The 25,449-nt window shown below is 40.4% G+C and overlaps 1 protein-coding gene across 1 annotated transcript in view; it reads left to right on the top strand.

The window, feature by feature from the left end:
* LOC133419948 (glucosidase 2 subunit beta-like) overlaps window positions 1-25,449 on the top strand; it is a 247,937-nt gene that overhangs the window by 30,538 nt on the left and 191,950 nt on the right. Inside the window, exon 2 of the mRNA XM_061709453.1 lies at window positions 72-141. Within this exon, the coding sequence (XP_061565437.1) occupies window positions 105-141 (37 nt within the window). The 5' untranslated portion in view covers window positions 72-104. The remainder of the gene's footprint in view (window positions 1-71; window positions 142-25,449) is intronic.

The following is a 25,449-nucleotide window of genomic DNA, read 5'->3' as shown; positions in this document are numbered from 1 at the left end:
TGGAAATGCAGGTGATAGCAAACGGCGTGCAGGTTTACAGATCTTTGACCTTTCCCATCATGTGCTTCTAGATCAAAGAAGAACACGGGGCCCCGAGCGCTGCGATGAGCGAAGGTCCTCACTTACAGCCCGGTGACAGCGGTAAGTAATGAACCTGTACAACTGTCCTCTGCACACTCCCTGCTCTTCTGACTCTTCATTTTTCTTCTTTATGGTCTCACAACGGCTATAAAATCCAGTTACATTACGTGACTAACTGTGCACACCCACACAGACACTCGCACACCTTAGTTTGTGGAATTAGATTAATCTTTTTTTTTTTTTATTGTGTCGCAAATCTGTTTATCTCCATAACACAAGAGCTGGGAGGTTTGGGGGCTTATTTTACCTGATGCTGGTGTCGACTATAGGTACAATGTGTGTGTGTTTTTGTACCGTGGTGCAGACGAGGACAGTTATTTAACACGAACCAACCCCCGAAAGCATTTCCTCAATTTTTAGGATAATAAAACTGCATGCAAATGAAGTTAAAATGAAACTGCCCTTTTGCATTGCTTTGATAGCAGGCTTTAGTGAGTTTACTAATAAGGTGGGGTTTGCTGCGTTATCACGAAACTAAGCGAGGCAACGCACAACACAACCTTTCATGTAGTGCTGGGCGGTATGACCAAAAATTTATATCATGGTATTTTTCAAAATTATATCGGTTTCACGGTATATCACGGTATTTTCTTTTTCATGCACAACTGGGTGTTAACCACATTTTCTAATGATTTGGAAAGGAATTGCTGCAGTAAATTGGCTTAGAATGGCCTATTTTACATTTGATTTAGGCATGCTTTTCAAAGAAAAAAAGGTAGAAAATATTTAATTGAACATAAAAAACTGAACATTTTTTTAATTTCCCAACATTATGTTGTTTTGGTTCCACCTCCTGGTGAATGTTAGGTAAAATTCTTATGTGGTTACTTTTTGGTTGGCCAACGATTTATGTTTGTGGTGCGCAACCGTTACGGGAGCGGCCAGTCTATTTCCTTATATTACAACGCCGTTATTAATTGTTCGGTTTTTTTCCCACTTATTCCACCGAACACCGAAAGTGTTTTTTTTTGCCATTTTCGGCCGAACAATTTCGGTTACCGAACAATCGGTGCATCACTACTGCTAAACAGTCCCCCTCACAAACAGTGTCCAGCAGCGCCACGTTCCCAACGTTGTGTACGCTACTGTACATACTCACCGGTATTACGGTATGTGAAAAATTCATATCATAAGAAAAATAAACACCGGTAGTCGGTATGAACCGGTATACCGCCCAGCACTAATTTCATGGACCAATTACACAAAGAAGGCTGTTGTCATTATTATGTTTTTATTATAAAGAAAAGGACAGATGGAAAGATCTGTCCTCCTTATTTTAGGATGACTGGTTGATTTTACATTGTCGCAAATAGAATATTCTCCATTGTTCTGACGTCTGAAGTTGTTTGATTCCTTAGTGATCCGATCACTAGTGGACGGCTTGTGCCGCGTTCCATTTGTCCTCGGAAGTGGGGATTTCCTAGTTCCCAGTCGGAATTTTCAACTGGAACGCCCCTCCAAGTGGGATTTCCCACTGGGAAAGTGGGAGAGTCTTCACCACCCCCGAGTTCACATTCCAAGATGGCTGCCCCGGTTGTAAACAGTAGAAGAGAGCTCTGTAAAAATCCGTAGCACTTCATTCTAGTTTTGGTCACACTAAATCAGTCGTATACAAGTATTGTTCGGCATATATATGCTGCTATAGTGTAATTTACATTTTTCATGTGATATATGCGAACTACAAACTTGTTTTCCTACTTTGTAACTGGAACGCTGATAACTCGGCTGTGACGTCATTCCCAGTTCCGAGTTCCGACTTCCGAGGTAAATGGAACGCAGCATAAAAGCACGTTCATTCATACCTGCCATTAACATGCATCTCGAGGGGTTTTATCTCATTCCCCGCCTTATATAATAATAATAAACAGGTACATGGTTTCTCCCTGCAAAAATAACAAATGTATTGGATGCGCTTAACCACATCTAGTCACCTGAAAAAAGTAGAAGAAGGGCAACGAAAGGAGAGTTGGGGGCAAAATTTCCTACATACTGTACATTTCCTACATTTCAACATATATTGGGACTATAGTAAGACAAAATCAATAAAGTAATTACGCCGGACACATTCATATAGCTGGGCATGGTTCTAAAACATTTATGAGAACAAGCTTTTCTGTTCTTTATTATTTAATGGAAGGAGAATCGACCAGGAACTGAGAGGATCATTTTATTAAATTAGAAATCTTCACAATTTTTTTTTCCCTCTGTGTGTGATTAATGTTTAAATGTCAGTCCCACAGTTTTTTCCATTTACTTCTATAACTTTTTTTAATGTAAAAGGGTTAATGTAACTTTGTGTTTTTACTTCTTCTTGTCTTAAACTCTGTTTTGATCCAGCTCCTCCTTATCTGTCTTCTGACATTAAAGAAAAAACAAAAGCATCAATGTTGAATGGACAAAAGTAGCCACAAACCATGTTTGAATGATTGTTAGTGTAGGCCTGTTTCTATTCTTTATTTCCACTTATGTTTTCATCAATCATGTGTTCACTACTTATGTGAACTTCTTAATTTAATTGTCAATAAATCAAAACCCCTTGTACTGCAGATCTGAGTTTCTGCTGCTGCTCCCCTTTGTTTGTATTTACGAGGACAGGAAATCAATGCCAGTCACTTTTTCAATAAAAAAAAGTTATTAAAAAATTAAAAATGACTAAATAAAGGGGAATGTCTTATATTTCTATTTGAGTCCTACAATTTGTCATACATTTGAAATGTCTAAAAACATTTTAACCCAATTCAAAATGTCCTGTGAAAGACAAAAATCTCACCCACCTTCTCCTAATGACTGTAGACCTGTAGCCCCAACATCCACATCATGAAGGTCCTGGAGAGTTTTCATTGTCCCTCTTGAATAAGCAAACAAGCTCTTTCCAGGACCCACTGCAGTCTGCTTAACACCATGCAGGAGTGTGAGGATCATGTTCCTTGATTTCTCCAGTGCATTTAAACCATCCAGCCAATACTACGTTAGAAACTCTAGAAGACACAGGTGGATGCCTCCACAATCACCCGGATTACTGACTCCCTCACAAACACACCACATTTGTACGAGGGAATGGTTGAGTGTCTGACCGTTTTGTGGCATGGTGTCAAAGACAAATCGGATGGTTTTTCTATCATGGCAAAAAAAGTGATGGTGGTGGAGGAGTATAAATACCTCAAACACCAAGTTATTTATACTCCTCCACCACCACCGCCACCTAAACCACAGACTGGACTGGATATTAGAGATGGGCGTTATGGACTAAATAATGTATCACGATCATTTCTTGCATTTATCCCGATAACAATAAAAATGACGATAAAAAAAATACCAATTCAACTCCCCCTTTGTAACTATAAAACCATCAAATCCGTATAGAAGCTCAATTTAATATTGAGCTTCTATACAAATATAAATCTCAGATCTGCCTTCCGCCATGTTTGTTACACAAAAACGTCATCAATGGGAATTTATCCTTCTTTCTTTCTTTCTGGCTTATTTCTTTCTTTCTTTCTTTCTTTCTTTCTTTCTTTCTTTCTTTCTTTCTTTCTTTCTTTCTTTCTTTCTTTCTTTCTTTCTTTCTTTCTTTCTTTCTTTCTTTCTTTCTTTCTTTCTTTCTTTCTTTCTTTCTTTCTTTCTTTCTTTCTTTCTTTCTTTCTTTCCTTCCTTCCTTCCTTCCTTCCTTCCTTCCTTCCTTCCTTCCTTCCTTCCTTCCTTCCTTCCTTCCTTCCTTCCTTCCTTCCTTCCTTCCTTCCTTCCTTCCTTCCTTCCTTCCTTCCTTCCTTCCTTCCTTCCTTCCTTCCTTCCTTCCTTCCTTCCTTCCTTCCTTCCTTCCTTCCTTCCTTCCTTCCTTCCTTCCTCCCTCCCTCCCTCCCTCCCTCCCTCCCTCCCTCCCTCCCTCCCTCCCTCCCTCCCTCCCTCCTGGCTCATATCCTTCCTTCCTTCCTTCCTTCCTTCCTGTACGTTGTGCGTGGATTTAACACAGAACCATAAATCAGTTTTACACAAAAACATCATCAACGGGAATTTATCGTTTTTACCGCGAGATGATAAATTCTTACCGTGGGGAATTTTTTGGACGGTTTATCGTGAACGGTAAAATATCACCCATTCCTACCGGATATACAACACTGATGCTTATGTCCTTCAGTGTTTGCAGCTCTTAATGTTGAAAGGATGGTGTGTAATATCCTTTAAAAGACCTTTGTGAAGAGTTCAATCGTATCTGCAGTCATCTGTTGGGGGAGCGGCATCACAGCCAGTGACTTAAAGAAACTAAACAAATTGTTCTTGGGGCCGTTCTTGATTCTCTGGAGCTGGTTGTCCAAAGGAGGATCCTTAATGAAATGAAGAAAATCATTGACAACCCTGAACATCCTCTTCACAACACAATGATTCAGCAACGGTGTCTCAGTCAGAGTCTTCAGACCACTAACCCTAACCCTAACCCACAGCAATACACCTCTACAACGACTCTTTGAAGGGACTTAAATCATCTGTGCTGCAACAATTAATGTTCTTTTAGGCATTAATAAAGTAATTTTGAATTTGAATTACACCTGTACTTAGATTTGTGATGGGATCACTTAGGATGGTTTGTGATACCAGGTGTAAGTAAAGCATTAAACACATTGCACAACCTTTAAAAAGAAAACGTACCCTTGAAGATTGCAAAAAAACACTTCTGTTTTAAAATCTTTAGCATTTCACAGAATAGAAAATAGATTCGAGCAAAACAGTACTGCAAAAATTGAAGTGTGTGGAGATTTCTTGTCGTGACCTCTCCGATTTTTGTGTTTTCCTTTTACCGGTAATAAAAAAGCATCAATAAAGTAGTTCAAACTTCTTTAATCTGCTGCAGCTGCAACTTATTGTTACACACTAATGTTATCAATTGCTTCTCTGTGTTCTCTGTGTAGCGTTACAATTATATTACCTATAAATACCACATTAAAAATACATAGATAATATTCTTCACTAAATTGTTAATAATTAATACCCAATATAAATAACATCAGTTTCTTATATTTATTATTCATTAGGGTGCATACAATATAGAATAAACAATGTTTGGGATTTAACTGTGAAAATGAACCAGCTGAGGCACTGACAGAAAATTCAACTTAAAATTCAGCTATCCAAAACATTTTATAGTTTGAATCTAAGCATTATTGCATACCCACAACTGTGGATATTGTCTGAAAATAAGTCTAACAGATTATCAATGCATGAGAGCTTTGTTTGCCCTGCCTCCTGCAGCTATTCCTGTGGCCATTTCAAACAAATCTCGGGGAGAATAGTGTTGGTGGGAGATGTGTGGCTGATGCAGAGGGCTGTTTTCTGGGTCTCCCATTTAGTTTTCCTGCAGCTAGTTTATTCCCCCTTCACACCACCAGCATATTATCCTGCTCCATCTGCCATGAGACAGGCCCAGGTATTTATGGCGAGCATAAAAAGTGAGTGCAATCCCTGTCACATACAGCCCAAGATTTACAGAGCATTTGAAAAACACACTGAATTAAAAAAAAAAAAAAAAAAAAAAGGAGTGTTCAATTTGTATGGGAGTTTATAAGCTGTCTGTTGAGCAGGCTCCCAGTGGATTGTGCTGTTAGTACATGTGCGTGTGGATGCGTCTCACTGTCGACGTACGCCTCCCGCTGGGTGGAAATGCGTGCATCTCTCTGCGTTCCTGCGTCCGTGTCTGTGCGGCTGTGTGTATTTATGTGCGTCTGCCTGTGTGTGTGTGTGTGTGTGTGTGTGTGTGTGTGCAGTGAATCCGCCCGCTCTGAAACACCAGCAACAGATAACAGATGGTCCCCCTGCATTAGAAGTGTTTTATTTCCCTGAGGAAGCCAGATATGTCAAAAATAAGCATGTGCAACATTAGTCATTTGGAATATTCATGCCCCTGCCGTCCGACGGTTTCCTTTTCACCGCCAAAATACCAGCAGCCCAACTCTCCCAAGGAGGAGAGGGGGATTGTTGGGGGGGGGGGGGGGGGTATGAAAAAAGCATTCATCAGCTGAGCTGATTGGGGGGGGGGGGCATACGCTCAGTTTTATGGAGATATTTCTTGTTGCATCTTTAGCATGCCAGGGCTGTAATTAAAAAGGGGTTACAGTCTGTAGATGTGTTCATATTAAGAACCTCATTTCTCAGCCCCATTAGACACAGTAATGTGGATATGTGCACATGTTCATATGCCTGTCTGGCTGCATACATGTACGTGTACTTACACACACACAGTCTGGAGTCTGGAGCCGCAAAAAATGAGTTTTGTATAAACCTTAGAATGAAGTCAAATGGCGAAAGGTGAAATGTTGAGAAAAAAGTGGAAATGTTGAGGAAAAAAAGTCAAAATTTCAAGAAAAAAGTCGAAATGTTGAGAAAAAAGTTGAAATAGTCAAAATAGTCAAAATGTCGAGAAAAAAGACGAAATGTTGAGAAAAAAGTCGAAATGTCGAGAAAAAAGTCAAAATGTTGAGAAAAAGTTGAAATGTCGAGATTAAAAAGGAAAACGAAAAAGGAAGAAAAAAAGAGGGAAAAAAAGGGAAAAAAGAAAAAAAAAGGAAAAAAGAGAAAAGAAAAAAAAAAAGGAAAAAAGGTCAAACATTTTTGAAAAATCTCCCGGGTTGCCGACCCCTGGTTTAACCCAATTACTTAAGCCTACACTTATATACACACACACACACACACACACACACACACACACACACACACACACACACACACACACACACACACACACACACACACACACACACACACACACACACACACACACACACACACACACACACACACTGCCACAAGAAATGGCACTTTGCTCCAACAAATATCCTCAAGTGGATCAGTCTACCTTGGCATTCCTTCATATACTTGTTCTGGCAGTTTTTTTTTCCCTTCTCTACAACTTTTCTCCTCTCCTTTTTTTTTATCAGGTCCATTTCTCTGAATCCTCCAATCTCTTTAATCTCCACCTCTACTTTTGTCAGGCCTATCTGTCCCCATCTCCCAGCATTGAACGAGGCCGTCAGTCTTGTCCTTGGTGGCGGACATGCATACATCATTATCAGGCCTGATTAAGCGACTGTGTTGTTGGCAGTCTGGGTCCCACTTCAGGCCAACTACATGCTTGTTTTTTTTTTCCCCCTCCAGACCGTCGAAAAACACAAATTTTGAGCGGTGGATTCTCATTTGCAGAGGTCCCCGATGATCAAGGTTAATTCGTGGCAGCATGCGTGAATGGTGTAGAGAGACAAGTGGAGGCAGAAAAGGAGGAGGAAAAGCTAGCAAACAGCAGAGTGGTGCTTATCGCAGAAATGCAACATAATTTATTCAGGAATATGCAAATCCAACAATCACTCGGCCTTGTTTACCGAAGGGACCTGCTGATTCAGAGTCTGAAAGAGAAAGAGAGGCAGCTAAGAAACCAACATACTGTGTAGACAAAAACACAGCCAGCAGAAACTCATTTTGCTGGTTTTCTTAGATTGAGGAAATGAAGGGTCTTGGGCTTTTAATAGCTGCTGAAACCAGAACTTATGATATATAACTTATTTTTTCTTTGTTAAACCTTCTCTGCATTCAGTACAAAACATTAAATGAATTACCACTACAGATAAGGGGTCCTCTATGGACATAGTTTTGTTAGACTTAGATTAGCATTTCACCACTTATATACTGTGTACTGTTTTTGTGATGCTGCTTATGCCAAATAAGCTCTAAATAGAAGCTTTTTGTACCTATGTTCAAAGTTTAGATATAGATTGAGTTATGCCTATAGTATAATATGGATGCCATTTATTGCAGTGCTCACAAAACAAATATATGTAAAAACAGTAGAACGTCAAGTGAATTTGAAAAGTATAAACACCCTTATGGAATTGCAAGTTTAAAAAATAGAAAGAAATAGAAATAAATCAAAATGTAAATGTCTTACTTGTTACTTTTTAACACACCAAAATTCAGAGCCAAAAGAAATATTTATTTATTGGGAATAGTTTAAAGAAAAGAAAACTTACCACAGTTTGATTGGATAAATCTGAAAACTCTTCCCAACTAATACTAATGCATATTTTGTCTTCATGAAAGCATTAAAGGAGCATGAGGCAGGATTTATGAAAAAAATGCATATACGTTTTAAGTTTTCTAGTAATAATGTCAGATGAAGCGTTCCAAACCAAAAAGAATGAGCCCTCTAGTGTATCTCTCCGTTGCCTTGAACAGGCTGTGTGCTGCAAAATGTGCTGCAATTCTGGGCCGGAATTTCCCGCGCTGGGCTGCGGATGTGACGTCACATGACGCTGCATGCGCGTTCTCGACGGCGCTCGGCTTGGATACAGGAAGAAGACGAGCGCGGTGGATCCAAACTTCTGTTTGGGTAGACATGGATTCTTCCACAGCCGGCAAACAACCTTAGCGCCACTCAAAGCCCACTAAAAAGTGCTACCAAGAAGAAAACGAAGCCTTTATCAGAGACAAGTCGCGAGGCGAAAAGAAATTACGAGCAAAAACGGGCAGGCACACGAGTAAACATTGGATACGCGTTTGAGTCATGGAGGCAGCTTCAACTTGAATTGGGACTGAAAACAGATGCTGACATGGCTCATTTCCTACTGACCAGGTAAGATAACATTGTAAGTGATATTTAGAGCTTGATTTGAAAAGTGCTGTGAGGAGTCCGTGCGCGCTCCTGTGCTGGCTTCGCTGTTGGCTGCAGTAACCCCGACGGTCGTTGTGGGCCAATGAGTCTCATTTCTTATTCTTGCCTCATGCTCCTTTAAGTCTTTGTGAAGTCTCTAATAATTTAATAACATCTAGTACTTTGGGTCATTGTCGTGTTGGACTCTGAAATGTATCTTCATTTTAATTTTTTTTTTAACAGGGACAGAAGGTTTTGCTCCAATATATCTTGGTATTTGAAGCTATTAATATTCCCCTCTTTCTTGACGCTTGCCCCTGGCCCCGGTAAAGAAAAGCAGCCCCTAAGCATAATGCTCCCCCCACCGTGCTTCAGCGTTGCTACGGTGTTCTTAGGATGATGCTGTATACTGGCTTTACTCAATCACACATCTAAGTATTGAGGCCCAAAACCTCAGTTTTTGTCTCTTCAGACCATAACATATTTTCTCACATGGTGTCTTGGGTGACTGTATTCATTTTTTGCATAATTCAGGTTTGCATCCTCTTTTTTTGTAAGCAGCTGCTTACATCTTGCCACCTGAGAAATATGGGAGATGTTAGTAACATGCAAGGAGTTACCAGTACCTGGCAGAAATTCCTGCAGATCCTTCAGTGTTGCTGCTGGCTTCTTGGTAGCCTCCCTATAATCAACGTATGCATCGTGATCTTTGCAATGCCTCTGTGCTGACACATTTTCTCCACTAATTGAAGATGGTTCTTCACAGTGTTCAATGATACGTTTGCTCCCCTCAATATTCTTTTGTATCCCTTTCCTGGTTCCTGGCTGGTACTTTTCAACAGTCGCAGTTAGATTGGCAGGTCTTTGTGGTCCGTGGCTCACAGCCGAATGCAACATCAAACATCCGAGCAAATATGTCAGCAAGAACAGACATTTATCTGATTTTAATCAGAATCACTTTATTTGACCGCAGTTGTGTGCCATTTAACAACAGGCCTAGTTTTGTGTGTGATGGTTAAATCTGAGGGGAGTTAGATCTCCCATTATGAAAGGGTTTTGTACATTTGTGTTTTTATGTCCTCTGTAGTAACTATTAGCCTTAATTGGGCTAAAATAAAAAGAAACATTTTCATTTCCTCCGCTAACAAAACTATTGTGAAATAAGTTAAGGCATTTTGTTTAAAGCAAACAATTTGATATCAATATTTTGACATAGGGCAGCATCCCAGTCAGCCAATAAAACCAGAATCAAAAGTCAAATGAAACCAGATAAGGGTCTTTGTATGTGAAGAGTTTTAAAAGAGGTCAGTGACTTTGCTGACCTGATTTCCTGAGGCAGCTCGCTCCACAGTTCAGGGGCTTTGACCGCAAAGGCTTTGTCACCTCTGCTCTAAAGCCGTGCCTCTGAAACAAATTAAAAAAACCTCTGCCTGAGGATCTCAGTTTATTCGCTGCCTCGTATGGATCAAATAACCAAGAAAGTGAGAGGCGAAAATGAGCTTTTGAAGCCAAAAGTAAGATCTTGAAATCAACTCTAAAATATGCCAGGAGCCGGGGAGACTTAAGCAGGTGTGATGTGCTGATGTCTCTTGGCTCAACAGCTTAGTTTTGTTCAATCTGGAGCTGATCAAAGGATTTCTAGGTGAGACAAGTGTAGGCGCTGTTTCTGTAGTCGATGTGTCTTTAAAGGCCTTGTGTTATGCAATTTTGAACATGTTCAATAACAATAGAGTTGAATGGCTTTGATCGTGACTCAAAAACTCTGAGATTCTTAGACCTTGCATCCTTAATCTTCTATTTTCTCTGTGCTCAGGTAAACACTGTGTTTGTCCTCCCCCTTTACTCGGCTCCCTGTTCAATTTGTGTTTATTGCTTACCCTCCTGAATCAACTTGACACATTGCTCAGACAATTGGAGAAGGTTTTTTTTTTTTAACCGAATCTGTGTCAGAACGATGGGGATAACCCCACATGGGGATAGATGAGTGGGCTGGGCCAATCTGTGCTTTGTGTATACAGCGGACAAATCTGCATACGCCAATTCTGCTTGTGTGAAAAGAACATTTCGAAAGTTTGCTCTTGCCGTGCCAAACTACTCACGTCCCTGTTGCGAGTAGTTTGGCGTGTTCTGTGTTGATGGAAGTGGCCGTGAATGGGAGGGGGATCCAGACCAGGCCCCCGGTCTCGCATTCAGCAGGCACGCCGATTTTTCCCAGTGGCCAGCCGCGGTACTGCAACAAAAAATCCCATGGGGCCCAAAAAGCTTTTTTCCCATAGACCGCAATAGTAAAAGAGAAGCCTCTAAAACTGTTCACAGGACACCTCCAGCTGTAATCACCGTCAATTACTAATCTTTGTATTCTATATTTTTAAGTCATGGACTTTATATCCGTCAAAAATGTTTTCTAACGGCCAGAAAAGTCAAAGAAAAGTCTCTTTCTGGGCCTAACGTCACGGCTGTGTCCGTGCACTCCATGGATGTATTATATTAATTTATATTATATTAATACATTAATAATATATGTAATAATATACATGTAATAATATACATTAATTCATGTTATATTAATTTATATTATATTAATACTCGTACTCATTGCCCCGGGGCATGATGGGAGGCCCCAGAGCATCATGGGAGGTGACTCAACTGCGCATGCTCTATCCACAACGCGGAAGTAAACCCGGAAGTCAGGAACTTTTTCGGCGTATGCGACAGGCGAGCAACTTACATTGAATGAACGGCGGCCATTTTCCTGTCCGGTATCCAGTTAATATAATACATCCATGATCCAGACCAGTTTCATGAAAGAAAACGTTGCCAAAATGAATGGATGGCCAGGTTAGCTTCATCTGTGATCATTGATTGATATATAGTGATATATTAGCATTAAGCATGTTAGCACCTTGGTGTTATACCGTACTGTTTGTCATGCTTAAATTTCTGCATTATGCTATTTACACTATTTTATGTTTTGGTACGACAAAATCTCTTAATTTCTTAAAAAACAAACTTTTCACTTTATATGCAGGGATTAAAATGTGAAAAGATGTAATTCCTTTAGCCATACAGGCTTGTAGGTGTGTGTGTTCACGTTAACGATCCAGCTCTGAGTAAAGTGATTCAAACTCCTTACCTTTTATGTCCGGCCAGGTAAAATTTGTGATCATGCTGCAGTTGCGTGACTTCGGATCTGGGGAGTCAAAACTCTTCTTTTTTTTTTGGCTCTTTCCCCCTTAAATTGTCATAATTCACTTAGGAAAGAAATAGGCTAGCAATCTTCTACCAATACTTTCTCCAGTGTTTTATATACCAATTGGGAAATCCTACTTCTAATAGATGGTGGTTAACTTTTTTTTTTTAAGCATTTGTGAATTCTAATTTACTGTTTGTTAATGGCTGCAACAATGGTTCCTGTAATTAATTTGTGAACTAGCACTGGACTGGAATGCTTTCGTATTTGGATATTGGTACAGTTGGGCGTTGGGTGGAAATTCCAAGTAAATGATGCGATGATATTTGATGGTTCCTATTGTCTGCCATATTTTGTGAATGGTTTGACATAGAGTCATGGGTTGTGTCATCGGACTTAGTTTTGAGTCCTTGACCTTTATTGTTGAAAATTGCATGCACGAGGGCCCATTCATCGCTGCTTGGAGCTTTAATTTCATTTTGTTCTCATGTATTCCCATATTCTCCACCACTCAAAGCTTTTCATTTGGTTCATTTTCCTTTCCAACAAGGGAGCCATTTGTTCGATGACAATACACATATATAACAGCAGTGGCAGATGCACGTGAATAAGCTGTGTGTTCAAAAAAAGAAAATAGAAAGTATTATAAATTGACAAAAGCTTTTCAAATGTTGTAACAAATGAATTCTCTGAAAATCAGTACTTTTTAACACAGCTTTCAATACAAGAAGATGAGCTCTTTGAAGTGCATGAATAAACTTTGCTCTCCCCATATCAGGGATAGTTGTAAGAAAAAGAATAGTGGAATAAACTGAAAAATAATAACAACCCATGCAGTATTGAAAATGATTGGCTTAGACTTTAGTTTGATTTGAAGCACTAAAATCTAAGTGTGTTTGTAGGACAGCATTTTACGTTAGTTAGTAACATCAAGTTTTTGCCCTTCATCATCTTCTAGATTATAGAAATAGTCTGTGAGATGCAATCATGTCATGACATCCCACGAGCAGTCCAATTTCAGTCCTTTGGGCCTACGTATAGGTGTAGCAGCTCAATCGCTTTTACCCTGCGTTCACACTGAAAGCATCAAAAATCTCCCGACGCCAGCATCTCGCTGTTTGGAGCGTTCACACTGAAAGCAGCATGTACTGTTGACGCCTGAAGTGGGCGGGGCTAAAGCTGCGCTGCAGAACTGGAAGGAACAGTGCACACATATAGCGTGCACATCTTCAATTTCCTATTTCACCATAGATCACACTTTGGGACGCCTTCTTTATATTTTAACGTTATTTCCGCGTAGATAAGAGTGAGTTTGTTGCTCCTTCACAAGTTTGGTCCGCGGATCAACATCAACCGCCAGAGCCCTTGCTCCCGGTGAACCATAAATCAGCCTTCAAGGCTGATTTATGGTTCCGCGTCACACCAACGCAGACCCTACGGCGTAGAGTACACGGCGACGTACACGGCGTACACGGCGTACACGGCGACGCGCACCGTACGGTGCGCGCCGCCGCGACCCCTACGCCGTCGGCTACGCCGTCGTTTTAACGCGGAACCATAATTCAGGCAAAGCTGCAGTCTGTCTGCGGTGATCACTGACACACCGGGTCGGAGCGGATTCGGTCATGATGTTTAACCTGTGATTTGTGATTAATAAGCACAGTTTTTAATTGTCTGCACACATATTAATGATTGATACCATGACGGTAGAAACCTTTGGTTTCTACCGTCTTAGGGTTTTAATACTATATTTAATATATATACATATATATACGCATACATATGCATACACATACATAAATATACACATACAAACCCAGTGTTTTTTTTTTTTTGTTTTTTTTTTTTGGGGGGGGGTGACGACATCCACTGCCAATCCAGGAAGCAGGAACACACGGAAACACACGTCAAGCACTGGAAATCTGCAACAAAAAAACCACAAACAAAGTACGAAACCGGCATGGAGCCGACCAAAACATGAAGGGCAATCGACCCAAATCTTGAGATCTGATCGCAGTCTGAGCTAAGCTACCACTACCGCTACCTAACCCCAAAAACTACAAAGCAAGCATGCAGGTGAACAAGCCAGTGTGTATGTCTATGTGTGTGTATGCGTGTATGTATATGATCATGCGTGCGTGCGTGCGTGCGTGCGTGTGTGCGTGCGTGCGTGCGTGTGTGTAATAAACCAAACAAAGCTCCACCTGAAGTGTATCTATAGTGGGGGAGGGGGGGGGAGCAACCCCGCCACCCCGCCACCCGCGAGACCAGAGGCCGACACGGAAGAGCCCGGAACCCAGGCCACCAGCAACCCCACAGAGGGGAGAAGTAGGAGGGAGGCAACCCACCGCCTGCGAGGCCCCCCCCCCGGCGGCGGCCGAGGGGGCCCGCGGGCGGGGCCCCCACGGCGCGGGAAGAAGCAGCCAGGGATCCCGCGGCGGCGGACCGCGACCCAGGCAATCTCCGGCCACCCGGTCAGGGCCGGACACGTGGCCAGGAGGCCCTCACCCCTCAGGCCAACGACCCCCACCCGGCAGGGGGCCAGCCTGCCCGGAGAGACAGAGCTGCCCCGGCCGCCGACGTGGGCAGGCGCACCCGCCCCCACGAAAGTGGCCCTCCAAGACCAGAGGGGCGCCCCGCCGCAGAGGCAGCGGGGGGGGACCGGAGACGGGCCCGGAGAGAGGGAACCCCCCAACAGGGCAACACCCGCGCCGGCCCGACAACGGAGGGCCCCAGACCCAGGCATCCCATTCATTCATCCATTCACCTATCCTATACCTATACTAATAATGAGATATACTATAATAATAATATATACTATACATAATAATAATAATACTAATAATACTAATACTAATAATAATAGTAATAATAATAATAATAATAATAATAATAATAATAATAATAATAATAATAACCACCTTTGTATAATATAATATTGATAAATTATTAAGTTTTGATGTCCTGCCAATGGAGGCTCAGATCCTCCATGGCAGGACACTTCCACACCGCATTCTCACCGACACAGACACACAATCACGCACCGTTTCCCCCTCCCCGGGGGGGTCCAGCACCGCCAGAAGGCACCCCAGGCTGCACGGCGAGCCCCGCCAGGCCCGGGTATCTCGACCCACCTATCCCAGGCCGGCGAGGGAACGCGGGTGATGTGGGACCCCCTCCCGCCCCTGGTGTTGAGTGCATGTGATTAATGCCATAAAAACAGGGAGGGGGAGGGCCAAGTATCGATTGACACAGACCCCCCCCTCCCGAACTACGTGTCATTGTCAAATGTATTTATTAAGTGTTGGCAGATACGTGTTTCACGTGAGCAGTTCAGGTAAAAACGGCAGTTAAACCAGCAAAAATGTCAGTTTGCTGGATGAAATATATTAATTCCTGATAGAATTAGTTTGTTAGTGCACAGCTCTGCTCCTGTATGCATGTGAATCAGTGTACGTTTGTGTGTACATGAAAGTACAATCTGCATTGAGGGTTCTCGCTTGGACGCTGCCTCGGCGTCGCCGCTGCTCATTTGCATAAAGTTCAGATTTTTCAACTTCAAATTGACGCGCTGCCTCTGCTGCTCTCGCTGCTCCCGCTGCCTCTCGACGCGCGTTTTCATAGAAAATGAATGGCAGCCGGCTGCGTATGACACCCGTGACGCTTTCAGTGTGAACGCAGGGTCACAGTTCTGTCCAAAATCTACTTTGGTTCGGTCTCTTGTGCGGTCGTTGTTTTCTATTTTTTCTGATTACCTCTAAGAGAAAACTCGGCCAAGATATCAAGTTAGTGTCATCATAGGGACAGGTTGTCAAAATTATTTGGATTTTTAACATGTACGGGCATGAACCAACAGTTAAAAAAACTGATTTTTTTTTTTTTCCCATTTTATCACCCAGTGCTCCTACCTAAGTCAGTCCTGGGCATTTCTCCCTCTACCAACCCAGGGAGGCCCTGCACTGAGCTCAGGTCTCCTCCTTACTTGAAGAGTGAGCAGGCCGCTTCTTAACCCCCGGAGGGTGGGGCTTCTCTGGCCGGACGTAGCGCGTTGAAGGATCAAGTTATTCCGGCCAGATCCTCCCCACCCCACTGTTGCATGTTTTTGTGAGGGTAGCTCACATTAGCTGCAGTCATGGGGGAACTAACACGCACTTCAGCACCCACAGCGTCCCTGGCGGGAATTGAACCCAGGACCTTCTTGCTGTGAGACGGCTGCACTACCAGCTGCGTCACCGTGCCCCAAGCACTTCCGAGCACTTCCTGCTGGATTAGTGAAATTACAAATTTACTTGAAGGCTTTCAGATCACGTGATAAAATAAATGGTAGCCTGCTATTTAAATCCTTGTCAGAATTTTAGAAAATAAAAGGATTATTGTTGTCAAATGAAACATGAGTTTTGACTTTGGCCTTTCATTCTATGTGGCTAAAATCTCTTCTGAAACCCTCTGAATTGTTCACCTACAGCCTCCAAGGCATTACGTGTTGTAAGTGTACAAGTCGAACCTGCTAGTAGTGTATTATTTTGAAATTTGCCTGATTCTCTTTACCATTTTTATGACTGACCTCCTGCCAGGTCGATCTGTTGTGTGTAAATTGACCAAAATAAGCTGTCTTGCTCCCATTCCTGTGCAATCCGGGCTTTGACGGGTCTGCAGTGACCAATAACAACGTTCCAGCTTGCACAATCTTTACTTTCTGTCTTGTTTTTGTTGGGCAGACAAGGCATTGCCAGGCATGCTTCCTTTCTCTTGTTAAATTGTTGCCAGTTCACTGTCTGAGTTGCAGAAGATAGTCCAAAATCTTGCACCCAGAGGCAGTTCCAGTCATTGTTGATGATGTCAAATTTGTAGGGTTTGCTATGGGCAAGAAAACAGAAAGAGCCTCAGGGTAAAACTGATCTGTGAATCCATTATGAACATCCTGTTTCTTTTATTCCACCTAAACACTTCCTAATTGTAAAAACATGGCAAATTCGGTATATTTTGTCAAAAAACAAACAAACAGAATAAACATCAGAAAAAGCATTGACAAACATAGTTTTTTGCATTTTTTTTCTACCTACAGATCGTTTGAACTTCTGAAGTCTTTGCAGGCTTTTTGGCTGGATTTCCTGGAACGGCCAGTTAAGGATACCTGAGCATTTGTTTGAAATCTATGCTACTATTAGACAGTTTTTATTGTGGACGGATCATGCATTTCAAATCATTTGAAGATATTTTGGAGTCCCATGGCAGACTCAAAGGCACCCACACCGTTTTTCTAATGGCCTCAGGGAATCTTGGCATTATTACAGAGCACGCTTCAGGGGCAGAGATGGTAGCAGAGGTTTCAGATGAATAAGCATATTGCAAGCAGATCTCAAACTGATATATATTTTCTGTTGAGAAAAAGAAATCTGAATTGACAAGTTTCCATGAGAGCTTTCCCACTTCCATCCATTATTCACCCTTTTTTGTCATGAAGCTTCACTGTTAATGGTAAACTTGAGTCTTTTCTTTTTTTCTGATGCTTATACAATCGCAGTAACTGACGAACTGTGCTTTGCTTTTCAAAAGGACAAACCTGTGAGTGGGAAAAATGTACTTGTTTGATAATCTGCAACGTTCCTTGTGTCCTGGGAAATGTAAATCTCCTGATTAATTCTAATATAAAAAGTCTCACACTCACTGACTCGCAGAATTGAATTTTCTAAGCTAAGTTCTTGTCCTTTCCTATCTTCATCCCACAATTTAAATGGATTGAAGATCTTATTGATTCAGGTAATACGTGATGTCAATAACTGGATGGTAATCGGCTAGATACAATACCACCACCATGTTTTTTGCACAACGTGTTGCCTTAAAGGTCAGAAGCATTGTGGGATTCTTGCCACAATGAATTGCTCGGAGGGAAAAGTTAATTTCCAGCTCAACAGAGATAAATGACTTCGTTCTGACCTCCCATTCTTGCCGGCACAGCAAAAACATTGTGCTATTCTAGGTGACAAGAACCGTAAATATTTGCAATCTAATAGCGGTGATGCAGTTTCTGCAGTATAAAAATATTTGTAAATCATGACCATAACTACATTTGTGTTCATGGGGTCAGTTTCAGCAAAGAACTGTTGCTAGGTAGCTCACTCTGCTGATTCATACATGAGAGTAGATTAACGTTAAACATCTGTTCCTTGTAATTAACTGTTGTGCTTTTGGAGAAAGTGATTTAAATTAAAGCATTTCTGCATAACTGCAAACCAATTCACATAATTTGAATACAGATATCCAAAGCTTGGTCTGTCAGGCTTCCTGATTATCTTTTTCTTTTTTGTTCTCTATGATCTATTCATTAAAATGACATTCCAAAGTCAAATAAACTTCCAGTTGCAGCTAAAATTATGTGAATTGCAGCTGTTTTGAGTAAGAATAAAATATATACAGTTGTGTGAGAACCAGTTATTAGGTTTAGGGGCAATCACTTTTTCACACAGGGCTATGTTTGGATTTTTCTTTCCCATTAATAATACAAACCTTCATTTAAAAACTGCATTTTGTGTTATCTTTGTCTAATATTTAAATTTGTTTGATGATCTGAAACATTTAAGTGTGACAAACATGCAAAAAATTAAGAAATCAGGAAGGGGGCAAACACTTTTTCCACACAACTGTATTTTAAGCAAAATACAAACTCAACCTAGATTTAAATACATTTTCAATTTATTTTGATAATTTACTTTGACCTAGGTGAATGAATGAATGTTCAATTCTAATCCTTGGACAAGATCCACAAATGTCTTTCCACTGAAACCACTAGTGTGGATACAAGTAGACCAAGCTTTAACATCAAAATGTAACTCTTTTTTTGTATTTTAAAAAGGCTCAAGTGTGTGTGTGTGTGTGTGTGTGTGTGTGTGTGTGTGTGTGTGTGTGTGTGTGTGTGTGTGTGTGTGTGTGTGTGTGTGTGTGTGTGTGTGTGTGTGTGTGTGTTTAAAAAGGCTCAAGTGTGTGTGTGTGTGTGTGTGTGTGTGTGTGTGTGTGTGAGATGACGTTAGAAGAATGCTTCAATTGAGATGGGTTTCCGGTGTCTTTGTATCAGGTGTTTGTACTTTTTTATGCTAGAAGGTTGTTGAAGGTTTTCTTTTTCTTCTCCCTCCAGCTGTGAGAATTTTTGTTTCAAATGCTGTAGCCATTTAAACATGTTTACACAATGACATCAGTTAAACTTTGTATTGTTGTTTGTTGTTGTTCTTGTTGTTTCTGTGCCTCCATAAGGAAATATTCAAAGGTGTATGTTTTCTTTTTTTTTTCCCGTGAAGATCTATTCTCCATAAAGTTGACATCATTGATATTTGGTACATGTGTAGTATATCGTATCGTTGTTGAGGAGTTATTTCTGTATAGCACATCAAGATTCAGATTTGAATATTATTTTTCTTTGCAGGATCAGATTTCTTTGTGTCTTTAGAAAGTGAGGATCACATTTTTTTAGGTCATGCATCCAACACAAAACAAAACAGCATGAATGAACTTTTATTTATATATATATATATATATATATATATATATATATATATATATATATATATATATATATATATATATATATATATATATATATATATATAAATACACATATACACAGGACTGTCTCAGAAAATTAGAATATTGTGATAAAGTTCTTTATTTTCTGTAATGCAATTTAAAAAAAAAAAAAATATGTCATACATTCTGGATTCATTATAAATCAACTGAAATATTGCAAGCCTTTTATTATTTTAATATTGCTGATTATGGCTTACAGCTTAAGATTAAGATTCCCAGAATATTCTAATTTTTTGAGATAGGATATTTGAGTTTTCTTAAGCTGTAAGCCATGATCAGCAATATTAAAATAATAAAAGGCTTGCAATATTTCAGTTCATTTGTAATGAATCCACAATGTATGACATTTTTGCATTACAGAAAATAAAGGACTTTATCACAATATTCTAATTTTCTGAGACAGTCCTGTGTGTGTATATAAATGAGAGAGACAGAGAGAGAGTCATGCCCGCTCCTTCCATGCTACCACGTTCAGCATGGCCAGCCACAGATCACTGGTTCTGATTCTGACACTACAACTCCCAGCATCCCTCAGTCCTCACCATGGACAGCACCTCATCCTCACCCTCATCTGTTTCACCTGTTATCCTGCCTACTAATAAACTGCACACACCCAGCTCATCGTGTAGTATCGTTTGGTCCACATCACTTGTGAGTTTCAGCCTACACCTACTTACCTGTGTCTCTGCATGCGTCTTTACTTACCTGGTTTTGTTACTAAACCCTACTTTAGTCACATCCGCGCTTATGTCCGCCTGCTGCTTTAAAACCTGGCATGTACTGTATGTATTTATGTATGTATGTGTGTATAAGTGTAGGCTTAAGTAATTGGGTTAAACCAGGGGTCGGCAACCCGCGGCTCTAGAGCCGCATGCGCCTCTTTAACGCCGCCCTAGTGGCTCCCTGGAGATTTTTCAAAAATGACCTTTTTTCCTTTTTTTCTTCTTTTTTTCTTTTTCTTTTCTCTTTTTTCTCTTTTTTTCTTCTTTTTTTCTTTTTTCTTCGTTTTTTCCTTTTTTTCCCTCTTTTTTTTCTTCCTTTTTCATTTTCCTTTTTAATCTCGACATTTCGACTTTCTCAACATTTCGACTTTTTTCTCGACATTTCGACTTTTTTCTTGACATTTCGACTTTTTTCTCAACATTTCGACTTTTTCTCGACATTTTAACTATTTCCTCGACATTTCAACTTTTTTCTCGACATTTCAACTTTTTTCTCGACATTTCGCCTTTCGCCATTTGCCTTCATTCTAAGGTTTATACAAGACTTCATTTTTTGCGGCTCCAGACGTATTTGTTTTTGTGTTTTTGGTCCAATATGGCTCTTTCAACATTTTGGGTTGGCGACCTCTGGGTTAAACCAACATGTGGACCCATGATGAACCTATTTTTCCTTCGTTATTCTAACTGCATATTTTTTAATTATAGAGTCATGACAGGTTCATTATATTTTGCCTTGAGCACCGGAACAACCCAGTGTATCTATATCTTATCAGCTTTGTATGTGACAAAGTACTTCAGTTTTGATATATAAATCCATTAGTTAAAGGAGCTTGAGGCAGGATTTATGAAAAAAAATTGTATACGTTTTAATTTTTCTAGTAATAATGTCAGATGAAGCGTTCCAAACCCAAAAGAATGAGCCCTCTAGTGTATCTCTCTGTTGCCTTGAACAGGCTGTGTGCTGCAAAATGTGCTGCAAGGCTGGGGCCGAATTTCCCGCGCTGTCCTGCGGATGTGACGTCACATGGCGCTGCATGCACGTTCTCCCCGTTCTCCCGTGCCGGCTTCGCTGTTGGCTGCAGTACCCCCGACGGCCGTCGTGGTGAAGGGTGGCGCTAGAGAGTCTCATTTCTTAAAAGGAGCCTCAAGCTCCTTTTAATATATTAAATCTGCAACTTGAAGCTGTATTGGCAGATTTGGACAACTGTCAAATTAGTGGTTTCATACTCCTTAACAAGGCAACACTAAAAATCAGTGACACATAAACTTGACACTTTTGGGGCACGTGGTTGTCTGTGCTTGATTTTCCATGGCCTCATTTTGGAAAAACATCTTCAATTTAAGATGATCATAGACTCAATCTTACTTGGGTTTTTTTGTGTTTGGATTTGTTTTGTTCCCCCCCCGAAGGTGGCACATCTGATGACACTCTTGGGTTGAGATACAATTTTGGAGTTGTTTTGTTCTCACACCATTGGGGGCAAGAGACATCTTAAGAAACCTCCAACTGTCATATCATTAGTTTCATTGCTTTTGTTCATTTCGAGCATACATTCCTGTTATGAACATTTAACTTAAAATAGGTAATTATATATAATTTACAAAAGAGAGAATTACCTTTCCTTGTGGTGTAATTTCCTCTCCCTTTGTATCTTTTTTGTTTGAGAGTTGCATACAGTAGGGTTTCCTGCCACATGCTTAGACAATAAATGTTACAGAAATATTGGCAAAAAGAGCTTCCACTGCTTTATTTTTTTGCTTTAATATGAGCTTCAAAGTAATGTCTGCCTGAAGCAGAAGTTGAATCGATCACCATACTGTACTTTAATTTGACTGGGGATTTTAGAGGGCGTCAAGCTGAAAGGAGTAAGGTTTTACAGAGAATTTAATTCATCAATGCTTTTTTCTAGAGTAATATCAACAAAGCTTTTAGATCAGTTTAATGTTCTATGATCAAATGGGTCATTGGTTCGTACCAAAGCTCTACAGGCTGGAAATGAAAGCATGATGTACATTTCTGTATGTCACACTGTTAAAACGAGCAAATTAAGGAACATTTGAGAAAACATTTTAATTTGTCTTCAATTAGATTACCAATTTCACACGACTTTCATAGATGTATTATGTAATAGTGTTATCTGAAATACTTCTCACTATGGACCCGGAGATGGGCGTGTCTATATTGAACTCAAATGGTCCACATTACGCTCTCAATTGTCACAATGAATTCTCCCCCACTGCCCACCACAATCAGTGAGCATTTATCAGGAGTGCATACTTGAGACCAACCCACACAGTTTACTTCTACATTTCGCATGTAATGAGGTTGACAGGGGAGTGACAATGGACACGATACCATCTAGAAATGGTTGAGTGGTGAGCCTGGTGAATGCTTCTCTGTTCATTTATGTTGGTTTGAGACTGGGGTTATTTAGTTTTTCAAATATCTTGTCATGTTTCCAGTAGCATTGTACTGCAATGCACTTTAACTCCTGAGACCCTGCGTTCTCATATGAGGACATTACATTTCTGCTGTTCTGCGCCATGATACTTCATTTGTACGAACATTGACCCATTGTCCTCATCCGGGACCCCCGCCTGCACCATCTAGTGGCCTCATAATGAAATTACACTCATTTGGGAAAAAACAAGATGGCTGGGATCTCAATGAAAGTCTTCTATGGCAGCTCCCGACAGAAACATGGACAAGGTAAAAATCCTAACCTAATTTTAGGATTGAAACTAGTATATTTATGCACAATAACGTCTGCAGCTTCACATGGCATGCCTTTTTGATATATTTGAGTAATATTAGCAAGCTACAACGTCTGTAAACATGAAGTACTCGTTTGAGGACATCAGGTCTATCTTCACTGCAAACACGTAAATTCTTTCCTAGAACATTTGTCTTTATTTCTTGCACAAATGTCCAATTTCTAGTCAAAATAAGTCTCATTACACTTAAAATACTTGTTTTTAGATTTCCATTGGTTTAAAGCACATTTTCACTAGAAATAAGTAGAATAATCCGCCAGTGGAGCAAGTTTTTATTTCCTTGTAATAGGAAAGAAAACAATTGAAAATGATATATAAATATAAATGATATAGAGATATAACCTAATACCCATGTTTTTACTCTGTAGCACTTTATTTCATTCAAAATGCTGAGTATATTGCAAATAAAATGTATCATATTTTTATTATTAGAACCTGACCAGGATGTGCAAGGATGCAGGGCAGGACCAAGAAAGGGAAATAGAGAAAAATAAACCCATTGTCCTCATGTGAGGCCATTGGATTTGACATAGTTCAACAGCACATAGAAAGCAAACATTTAATTTCAACAACAATTAGGTCCTACTGATCCCAAATAGTAAGGAGACATAAAAAATTCACATCAACCAAAAGCCCGGGTCTCAGGAGGTTAAACCAATAACCAAACTGCTTCCACAAGCACATTTGTAATAGCAATATCATCCTGGTACTAGTAAAGTTTTGAGAAGGGTTTCCATCAGTGGTCCAACAGTGTCTGTTTACAGCATTTTCAGTCACTGTATTGTAAAGTCAGCGTTTGATTTCGGCAGAAAACCAACATGGTTACATTTAGGACGGATCATGTTTTTTTGAATTCTTTAATGTTTAGTTCAACTCTAGTTCAACTCACACTAGAAATCTCTGGAATGGCTCCATTCCCATCATCCCTTAACCATTATATTCACTATCCTTCCTCTTTATGTGTCCAAACCAACTCAATCTAGCCTCTTTTACTTTATCTCCAAGACTTTAAACCCAGGCTGCTCCTCTGGTGGGCTTATTCTTAAACATGTCCATGCTCATCATTCACTACCGTAGAAACATCTTCCACACTGCCACCTCTAGAGTATTTAACCTCCGGCTCCTCCTTCACCTCTAGTCCTTGCATCCTCAACATTCTGCCTGCTCCTCTTTCATATAGGCACATGTAATCTTGTCTTGCTGCTCCTGACCTTCTTTCCTCTTCTTTCTAGTACAAATCTTAACGTCTCCAGCGTTTCTTCCACTTGCTCCCTACTCTAGCTACAGATCACAATGTCATCGGCAAACATACTCCACGGAGACTCGTCTCTGACCTCATCTCTCAGTTTATCTCTCACCGTGATGTACAAAAAGTGGCTCGATGCTAATCCTTGATGGAGTTCCACTTCCACCATCTGTTAGTCCTACGCAACAGTTACCTGCTGTTATGTTGCCCTCAATAGAAGAAATCCCTCAAAATCATTCCTCTACACATTTTACAAATCACCTCTTGGAGTTTTTATTGTGATATCTGTTTTCTAAATTCTAAATTACAAAGTTCCTGCTTGATGGCAAAGAATTTGACCATGTCATTTTCAATTTTACTCCTGTTGTGGTTGGATCGTCAGACAGCAAAGAAGTACTGTAGATCCGCTGTCTCTGTCTTTAGAGCCAATCACAAATATGCACCGAATTCCAAAATATGAAACGAGATCATGTAATGGAATTTTTGGGTTTCTATTTTTATAGCACAAACAATCAATAAAATCTCAGTTTTTATCTTGTCATCTTGTTTTTATTCCTTTTGGATGACATTAGTTCAGTTAATGATCACACATGTCGTTTTCAGTCTAGGCCAGGGGTCGGCAACCCGCGGCTCTAGAGCCGCATGCGGCTCTTTAGCGCCGCCCTAGTGGCTCCTGGAGCTTTTTCAAAAATGTTTGACCTTTTTCTTCCTTTTTTTTCCTTTTTTCTTCTTTTTTCCCCTTTATTTCTTCTTTTTTTCCTTTTTTCTCTTTTTTTTCTTTTTCCCTTTCCTTTTTAATCTCGACATTTCGACTTTTTTCTCGAAGTGCATCATGAAAAAAAATCTTCTCCCAGTTATAACTAATATAGATACATGCAGCATGTTTTGCCTTCATTCTAAGGCTGATACAAGACTTTTCATTTTTTGCGGCTCCAGGCATATTTGTTTTTTGTGTTTTTGGTCCAATATGGCTCTTTCAACATTTTGGGTTGCCGACCCCTGCTCTAGGCCAAACGCTGCATTACAAGCCACACCACACGACAGTCAGTGGTGTCATCAGGTGGTGTCATATTTTTTTCTAGATTGTTGGTATCACTTTAGGAAATCTACAAAGTTTGTAAATGAAGCACAGCTGTGGCTAAAAGTCATTTGTCTATGACTGCTAGTG

Source organism: Cololabis saira, chromosome 20, assembly GCF_033807715.1.
Source record: "Cololabis saira isolate AMF1-May2022 chromosome 20, fColSai1.1, whole genome shotgun sequence".
NCBI lineage: Eukaryota > Metazoa > Chordata > Actinopteri > Beloniformes > Belonidae > Cololabis > Cololabis saira.
This window is presented reverse-complemented; position numbering and strand designations above follow the sequence as displayed.